This window comes from Macaca mulatta, chromosome 1, assembly GCF_049350105.2.
Source record: "Macaca mulatta isolate MMU2019108-1 chromosome 1, T2T-MMU8v2.0, whole genome shotgun sequence".
Taxonomy (NCBI): Eukaryota; Metazoa; Chordata; class Mammalia; order Primates; family Cercopithecidae; genus Macaca; species Macaca mulatta.
Window position 1 is genome coordinate 202,987,895 of NC_133406.1, and position 8,925 is coordinate 202,996,819.

An 8,925-nucleotide genomic window follows, 5' to 3' on the forward strand; every position below is an offset into this window, starting at 1 on the left:
GTCCCTGCCTGCCTTGGTTTCCCCAGCTAAGCCCCAAACCAGGTGGCCAGGCCTGCTCATCTCTCCCGTGGAGTTTAATACCAGTTACCTAACTGGGGCTGGGTGTCCTTGAGGTGACCACTGGGGTCTGTTTCCTCCTTCCTCCGCTTCCCTCTTGCACCCTAGTTCCCAAAATTCCAATTCAGTCTTTTTTTTTTTTTTTTCTGGAGACAGAATCCCTGTTGCCCAGGCTGGAGTGCAGTGGCACAATCTTGGCTCACTGCAACCTCTGCCTCCCACGTTCAAGTGATTCTCACATCTCAGCCTCCTGAGTAGCTGGGACTACAGGTGTGCACCACCATACCCTACTAATTTTTTTGGTATTTTTAGTAGAGATGGAGTTTTGCCATGTTGGTCAGGCTGTTCTTGAACTCTTGTCCTCAAGTGATCCACCCGCCTTGGCCTCCCAAAGTTCTGGGATTACAGGTGTGAGCCAAGGCACTCGGCCTATTTTTAATTTTTTTAAAGACACGTCTCACTGGGTTGCCCAGGCTGGTCTCGAACTCCTGGACTCAACTGATCCTTCCACCTCAGCCTCCCAGAGTCCTGGGATTACAGGCCTGAGCAACCACGCCCGATTCAGTCTTGAGCCCATAAACTTCTCAGTACAGTGGTTTCCAATGCACCTCTTTTCAAGTATATTCTAAGAATCTTGTGAAGTGTTAACAGGGAGGGGCCTACTTTAATCAGGGTGCCTGCAATTAGCATATTCATTTATTTGTAAATAAGTACTGGTTTGTTAATTCCCTCTAGAAATCTTGTTTAGTAATTTGTTTTCCTTTTTTTGTTTTTTTGTTTTTTTTTTTTTTTGAGACGGAGTCTCGCCCTGTCGCCCAGGCTGGAGTGCAGTGGCCGGATCTCAGCTCACTGCAAGCTCCGCCTCCCAGGTTCACGCCATTCTCCTGCCTCAGCCTCCCGAGTAGCTGGGACTACAGGCGCCCGCCACCTCGCCCGGCTAGTTTTTTGTATTTTTTTTAGTAGAGACGGGGTTTCACCGTGTTAGCCAGGATGGTCTCGATCTCCCGACCTCGTGATCCGCCCGTCTCGGCCTCCCAAAGTGCTGGGATTACAGGCTTGAGCCACCGCGCCCGGCCTGTTTTTTGTTTTTTTTTGAGACAGTCTTGCTCTTGCCCAGGCTGGAGTCCAGTGGTGCCACATTGGCTTACTGCACCCTCCGCCTCCCAGGTTCAAGCAATTCTCCTGCCTCAGTCTCCCAAGTAGCTGGGATTACAGGCACCCAGCACCACACCCAGCTAATTTTGGTGTTTTTAGTAGGGCCGGGGTTTCACCATGTTGGCCAGGCTGGTCTCGAACTCCTGACCTCAGGTGATCCACCCGCCTCAGCCTCCCAAAGTGCTGGGATTACAGGCATGAGCCACCGTGCCCGGCTTTGTTAGTAATTTCTTAAGCAAACCTACTTGTGGTAAAGCCATAGCCAGCCCAACTCATATGTCAGTTTGTCCCAGAATCTAAGGTCAGAATTTGTGAGGTCTTAAAGAGAGCAAAAGGAATGCTTACTTGAGAATACCAGTTCATATTTAATTACTACAAATCACAGTAGCACTGAACATGGCTCTAGTGAGTGGGCCTCAGTCAGTTCAGGCAGCTAAAGGGAGGGGGTTTCCTCCTAGTCCTCTCCCTGGAGCTAAATATGCATCTGGGGAAAAATGAGGCTCTGGAGCACAGAGGTATTTTTTTAGAGGAGAAAGAACTGAATGCCCAGCACTAGGTAAAACTGCAAAAAGAAAAACAACTGTGCCCAGGCACTAGCTACAAGGCCACACCAGATAAGGAAAGCTGGGTCCTGGAAGCTTCAGGACAGGAACTCTTCCTTGGTCAAGTTTTCCCCAGCACCTAGCACATAGGAAGGTGCTTGATGAGTGAGTGTTACATGAACCTGTGAGTGCTCAGGATGATTTCCTGATAATTGGGTTCAGGAATCTACTGGGAGGAGCTTAAACCTAGAAGTTCCCTTTTTGAAAGTCTCAAATAGGGTTCCCTAACTTAGAGAAAACAGATGATGTGAGAAGGAGGCCTGAGGAGAGGACGCAGACTGGCAGAAGGGAGCAGGGCACATGCGAGCCCAGACCCTGACACCCTTCCAAGGGTGGTGAGTGGGTGGCCACTACACAGCACCAGCCTGCTGCAGAGTTCAAAATTAGAAGGGGTTACATGAAAGTGTTCCCAGAACGTGGAGCTGCCCTGGGCTAAGTTCAGTCACCTGCCAGCCTCTGCCATTCCCATCACCGCAGAGCACCCCAGCACCACTCGCCTGAGGAATGGTCTCTGTGCTGCACAGGCCCAGGCCTGACAGCCCACCCAGAAGCACCTAGCTGCTGACCTCTGACCTGGGAATGAGTGAGTGCCTACAACCTCAGCTGAACCCCACGTGGTGACATCTTCCAGCAAGGCAAGGACATCAGCTCCTCACGCCCCTGTTTACAGGCCCCTCACATGAGCCACTGCTCCTTCTCTTTGATGAAGTGCTCTGCCCAGCGGCGGGTCAGCTCCAGGTACAGGCTGGGCTGGTGAGGCAGGTAGTCCAGATACAGGCGGGTGGGTGTCTTCTTGGGAATGGCCTTCTCAATCTGGGTGCCCTCGTGCCACTCATTGAAGGAGGTGATGGAGACGATCTCGGGCCTCACCGTCAGGGCCGCCTGCAGGGCCGTCTCATAGTACTTGCCGTTGACCCTGTTGCGCGTATTGTGGTTGTTCCAGGGCCGAATGCTGGTGTCTATGTAGCCAGGCCCCACACTGGGGATGAACATGAGGTTGTTGGCATCACAAAAGTTCTTCACAGCTTTCCAGTTCTGATGGGAAGAACCAAAGGAGAAACCATTGGAGGCAAAGTAGGTGTACATGCCGTCAAATCCGGCGGCCAGGATGTCGTGGGTGTGACCCTCCTCCACCAGCAGCGCTATGAAGACCCCATCATAGGGCGTGTTGCGGATCGAGTGGGGCCCGTTTGGTGTCAGGAGGTGGGCCCAGGCCTCAGGGGACGTCAGGTATGAGTCGTAGATATAAAAGAGTGGGAGGCTCTTCCCCATGCTGTTCTTATAGCGGTAAAATGCACCATGGGAGCCATACCTGAGAAAGAGAAAGAAGAGCCTCAGCTGGATGGGAGAGACCAGCACAACTGTAGGACCTGCCGTGGATGAGATCTGGATGCCACACAGCCCAGTTTTGGAGCCAGTCAGTCTCCACAGTTGGACTCATCATGCCTCTAAGCAAGAACCTCGTTCCCTTCCCTCTCCCCAGTTGTCATTCCTAAGCCTCACTTCTCTACCCTTAGCCAAGCCACTACCATCTTTCATCTGGATTGTAACAACTGGTCTCCAGGCTTCCATCCTGCCTCCGTAAAATCCATTCATTATTCCCACCTACTTGATCTGGCCCTGCCTACCCCATTCCTCCTCTTTACCCACCTAATACTCCCCATCTGGCCTTTCTATCCGGCTGTCACGTGTCATGCAAGCTTGTTTCATCTTATGGGCCTTGCATCTGCCAGCCCTCTGCTTGGAATTTTCTCCCTGCCTCCGGATCTTTGCAGAGCTGACCCTTTTTCTTTTTTCTTCTTACTACTTTTTTTTTTTTTTTTTTGAGACAGAGTCTTGCTCTGTTGCTCAGAGCTGGAGTGCAGTAGATGATCTCAGCTCTCTGCAACCTCCACCTCCTGGGGTTCAAGCGATTCACCTGCCTCAGCCTCTCAAGTAACTGGAATTACAGGCACCCGCCACCACACCTGGCTAATTTTTGTATTTTTAACAGAGATGGTGTTTCACCATGTTGGCCAGGATGGTCTTGAACTCCTGACCTCGGGCAATCCACCCGCCTCAGCCTCCCAAAGTGTTGGGATTACAGGCATGAGCCACCGCGCCTGGCCTTTTTTTTTTTTTTTTTTTTAAATATTCTTAAGATAGAGTCTCACTGTATCGCCCAGGCTGGAGTACAGTGGTGCCATCATAGCTCACTGCAACCTCAAACTCCTGGGCTCAAGTGATCCACTCACCTCAGCCCCCCCAAATAGCTGGGACCACAAGCATGCATCACCATGCCCAGCTAATTTTTTAAAAAAGATTTTGTAGAGATGGGAGTCTCCCCATGTTGCCCAAGCTGGTCTCAAACTCCTGACCTCAAGTGATAACTCCCACCTCAGCCTCCCAAAGTGCTGGGATTACAGGTGTGAGCCACCACACCCAGCCCTGACTGCTCATTCAGGTGTTAGCTCACCTGTTGTCTCTTCAGACTCACCTGACCTGACTACCCATTCTTATGTAGTTTCTTGGGCATACTCTAGCACAAAATCCTGTATAGATCAGTTTGATTTTTCTCATTTAATTACTGTCTGCTCCACAATACCTGCAACATACACTAGAAAGTAAACATGAAATTAGAAACTTTGCTAGTCCTACCCATTACTGTACAGCTGGGCTTAAGACAATGCCTGGACACATGTAGGCGCTCAATACTCTTTTTTTTTAAGAGACAGAGTCTTGCTTTGTTCTCAGCTGGAATGCAGTGGTATAATCGTGGCTCACTGTAACCTTGAACTTCTGGGCTCAAGTGATCCTCCCACCTCTGCCTTCCAAGTACCTAGGACTACTACAGGCATGCATTGCTATGCCCAGCTAATTTTTTTTTCAGTAGAGATGGGGTCTTGCTTTGTTGCCTAGGCTGGTCTCAAACTCCTGGCCTCAAGCAATCAATCCTCCCACCTCTGCCTCCCAAAGCCCTGGGAGGCCGGGTGCGATGGTTCACACCTGTAATCCCAACACTTTGGGAGGTTGAGGTGGGCAGATCATCTGAGGTCAGGAGTTCAAGATCAGCCTGGCCAACATGGTGAAACCCCAGGCTGGAGTAAAGTGGTGCCATCATAGTTCACTGCAACCTCAAACTCCTGAGCTCAAGTGATCCACTCACCTCAGCTCCCCCAAGTAGCTGGGACCATAGGTGTGCATCACCACGCCCAGGTAAAGATACAAAAATACAAAAGTTAGCTGGGCGTGGTGGCGGGCACCTGTAATCCCAGCTACTCGGGAGGCTGAGGCAGGAGAATCACTTGAACCCGGGAGGCAGAGGTTGCAGTGAGCCAAGATTGTGCCACTGCACTCCAGCCTGAGCAACAGTGAGATTCTGTCTCAAAAAAAGAAAGGAAAAAAAAAAATAAAAAAGCACTGTCATTACAGGCATGAGCCACCACACCCAGCCTCATTCAATACTTATTTATTTATTTTTGAGACTCAGTCTTGCTCTGTCACCCAGGCTGGAGTGCAGTGGTGTGATCTTGGCTCACTGCAACCTCTGCCCCCCGGATTCAAGTGATTTTCCTGCCTCAGCCTCCTGACTAGCTGGGATTACAGGTGTGCACCACCATGCCTGGCTAATTTTTTTATTTTTAGTAGAGACGGGGTTTCACCATGTTAGTCAGGCTGGTCTCAAACTCCTGACCTCGTGATCTACCTGCCTCAGCCTCCCAAAGTGCTGGGATTACAGGCATGAGCCACCGCGCCTGGCCTTCATTCAATACTTTTTGAATGAATAAATGAGGTGCCTACATTGTAGAAGTCACTTTCACATATATTAACTCGTGTGATTCTCACAAGACTCCAAGGTTACGAGGCTTGCCTCATCACAGATTAGAAGCCACAGAACAGGAATTGAAACCCAGGCTGCCTGACTTTAGGCCCAGTACTCTCCTACTATAAAACAGCTGCTGGGAACACAGACATTATGCCCTGTGTCTCTTGACCTGCCCCTCCAAACCTATCCCTACCTCCATTTTGATCCCCACCGAAATCCCAGCCCCCAGAACAGCCTTACGTGTCAATGATGTACTTGATGTTGTCATGTACAGTGATGTCATCCCGGCCCTTGTAGGGTTGGATGTGGAAGGCCACCTGCCACAAACAGAGGAGTAACTGGTCAGGTGAGTGTCTATCCAGGGGCCACAACATATCAGGCTCAGGATCTAACCATGGCCTGGAGGAGAGGCTGAGTTCAAAAGAGTGCCTGGCTGGTGGGCACAGTAGAGATAAAGGCAGCTGCTGTCCTTAGAGGCCAAAGCAGGGCTGAGCAGTTTGCCCATCTCCCGCAGCATGGCATGTGGGAAGCATTTTGGTGGCTAATAGGTTTCAACCAAGTGGTTGGTGCTAGCTGCCTGAAACAGTGGAAGAAGTATGCTGAAGCTGTGTCGGTGGGAAACTGCTGTGATCTGTTAGACATGTCAGTGGTGGAATTCCCCTCAGGAATGGGGAGTGGGGCTTTTCTTCCTTCTCTATCATTTTTCTTCCTTCACCACAGAAGCAAGGGATGACTTACTCGATTGGCACATGTAGGGAAATGCTTCGTCCAGCTCCATCCTTCCTCTTGAAAGTGAGCCCACCTGCTGAGAACACCTGTCTACTCCTCAAGGTCCAGCACTGCCTCCCACTAGAGAGTTGAGTCTGCAGGTCCCTTTGGCTCTTGCCTACCCTTTATCCACCAGGGTTTACAACCTAACCTCTATTACCATTTAACAAAAGTGATAATTATTTAGTCTTCTCTTGGTCCTATATTTAGTTTTCTCAGTTTTCTTAGAATTCAAAACACTAAGAGCAACATAGGCACCATTTACCTGAACCCTCCCCCAAAACTACACTTGCCACATATTTGTTATCCCTGGGCTACTGCCAAGAACTTCTGTGGAGGCACTAACCCTGTGGGCGGAGGAGAGCACCTCTCCAGAATAGGGCAGAGAGCACGTGGGCTCTTCTTGGAGACTCACCTGGATGCTGTACTGATGGGCGGTGTCCAGAATGGCGGGCACCAGGTCATCCGAGGGCTCTCCGTTATCATCAGCCATGCCAGGTGGGTACCAGGACAGGACCAGGACGCCTGAGACGCAATACAGAGGCGACTTCAGAGACACACAGTACCCCCCTCAACAGAGATTTTTTTTCTCACAAACCTCCAGTTGCAAAAATGGTTTCTAAAAAACTGCAGCAAGCTTCCTGCCAGGTTCACTTCCGGCAGATGAGTCCCAGAGCCTCGCGCCCCGGAGCTGTCCACGCCCGCGGTGCTGAAGCGCAGTGCCTGCGGGAACCGTAGCGCGCCAGGCCGGAAGGGAGCCAGGCTTTCGAGTGCATCAGCAAGTAGTAGAACAAAGGGAATGGGTGGACAGTGCCACACCCACCTGGAAGCCACAGGCTTACCTCTGAAAAAGAGAAGCCCCCTAACCCCTAACATGCCACATGGAGAAGAGCCCTGAGCAGAGGGCATCTGTAAAACCAGCAGAATTCAGTGATGATATCCGAAATAAGTGAGCCTTCCCTCCCCAGCCTACAAAGGAGGCGCCCAGGGACCTTCCCTCTAGCTGGGTGCTTGATGAAAAGCCTCTAAACCCCCAACACTACCCCCAACTGCAAATACAGCAAGAGGCCTTCATGGAACACGGGCACACTTTCCTCTCTGCAGCCAGTAAAAGCAGGAAGGGCTGCTGCTCTACCCTGTACCTGCCGTGAAAGCAGAGGCGACCGTAGGTTCCACTCCTCTGAACCCCAGATCCTGCGGGCCAGGACTCCAGGCCTCACTTCCCATTGCCCAACAAATTTGAAGACTCTGCCTCCCTCTCCTGGTGCAAACTCCCAGCAGGTCCGCCCTATGGAAGGGCCCTGGATGTTAGGGGTCGAAGGGCCCAGGTAGGGGGTCTGAATACTAGACGGAGGGGGCGGTGTCGCATGGTGGGCCCAGGATGAGAGTGGGAGGGAACAGCTAAGAAGCCAGGCTGGCGGGTAAGTGGGACCAAACGCCCGGTGACAGGACCAGAGGGAGCTGGGATGTGGGAAGGAGGAAGGGCGAGGCTGGGGGGCAGGGTCGCCCGGGGTGGGGGGCGCTCACCGATGGCGGCTTCCTTGAGCTGGGTCATGTGCTCCCGCAGCACTTCGGGGTCCCGGGAGCTGTAGGGCCCCAGCTCCGGGTAGAAGCTGGATCCCAAGTCGTCTGGGGGGCTGTGGCGGCCGCGGGGGTAGCTGGCCGAGATCTTGGGGTCCCAGTGCGGCACCATGACGTGGTCCCAGTGAATGTAGTGGCCCTCGCGCCGCGGGCTCCCGTACCACGAGTAGTAGAAGGCGTGCAGGTCCGAGTAGACGCTCAGGCTCTGCCCGGGGGCGGGCTCGGCCTCCGCGGGTGCCGGCCTAGGGGAGCCGCCAGGGTCCGCGGTGCGGGGCGGCGGCGGCGGCGGGGGCGGCGCGGCAGGGGCTGCCGGGGCCCGGGCAGCGGGCGCTGGGGCCGCCTCCGGGCGTCGCTCAAAGGGCGCCAGCTCCAGGCCCGGGCCCAGCGCCGGGAGTCCGTCCGGAGCCTTGAGCGTGCGCAGGCCCATGAGGGTGCCGAAGGCGAAGAGCAGCACCAGGAACAGAGCTATGCAGGCGCGGCGCCGCCGCCGGGCCATGGCCGACCGTGCGCTCCTGCGGCCGCCCCGCTACCTCCCCGCGCGCCGCGCCATGGCCGCCTGCCCGCCCGCCCGCACGCTTCCTTGGGAGACTGTGCGCCCGGCAGAGCGCGGCGTGGGCGGCGCCCGGCCTGTCCCCGCAGTGCGGGCGGGCTCGGCACACAGGACGCAGGCGGCGCGGACCAAGTGGCCGCAAGCCGAGGGGGAACTGGACGCCGAGGGCGACGCAAGGCCCAGCGAACGGCGAGTTTCGGGCCACAGGAGCAGGGACCTGAGACAGGCCGCGTGGCCCGCGGAGGAAGAGTCCTTCCTATACAAAGCCAGTTCCCCTCAAGCCTGGCTGCCTGGGCGGCGGGTGGCGGCGCCTCGCTGGGGAGCGGGGACGCCGGCCTTCCGGAGCGCCGGAGAGGGGCGGCGCGGCGGCAGCGCTGGGGCGGCGGGGGCGGGGGCGGGAAGGGGAG

The 8,925-nt window shown here is 54.3% G+C and overlaps 1 protein-coding gene across 3 annotated transcripts; it reads right to left on the reverse strand.

Moving 5' to 3' along the window:
* Positions 1-1,557: 1,557 nt before the first annotated feature.
* MANEAL (mannosidase endo-alpha like) lies at positions 1,558-8,562 on the reverse strand. Of its 3 annotated transcripts, XM_015135743.3 has the most exons (4): positions 7,915-8,562; positions 6,803-6,912; positions 5,860-5,936; positions 1,558-3,126 (listed from the first exon to the last, which is right to left on the reverse strand). In XM_015135743.3, exons 1-4 carry the CDS (start codon positions 8,462-8,464, stop codon positions 2,490-2,492), a joined length of 1,374 nt encoding a protein of 457 aa, XP_014991229.2. In that variant the 5' UTR covers positions 8,465-8,562; the 3' UTR covers positions 1,558-2,489. The 3 variants fall into 3 exon arrangements, with proteins under 3 accessions (XP_014991229.2, XP_028691621.1, XP_028691612.2); XM_028835788.2 differs by lacking the exon at positions 5,860-5,936 and having other exon boundaries at positions 7,915-8,156; XM_028835779.2 differs by lacking the exons at positions 5,860-5,936; positions 7,915-8,562 and adding an exon at positions 7,530-7,663.
* Between the last annotated feature and the right edge of the window lie 363 nt (positions 8,563-8,925).

Bases quoted from the DNA above. Each gene is read 5' to 3' on its own strand.
- MANEAL (XM_015135743.3), bottom strand. From the start codon at position 8,464: ATGGCCCGGCGGCGGCGCCGCGCCTGCATAGCTCTGTTCCTGGTGCTG. The intron at 6,913-7,914 runs GTGAGCGCCCCC...ATTGCGTCTCAG, and splicing joins GCTCAAGGAAGCCGCCATCG to GCGTCCTGGTCCTGTCCTGG. The intron at 5,937-6,802 runs GTGAGTCTCCAA...TGTTTGTGGCAG, and splicing joins CCCATCAGTACAGCATCCAG to GTGGCCTTCCACATCCAACC.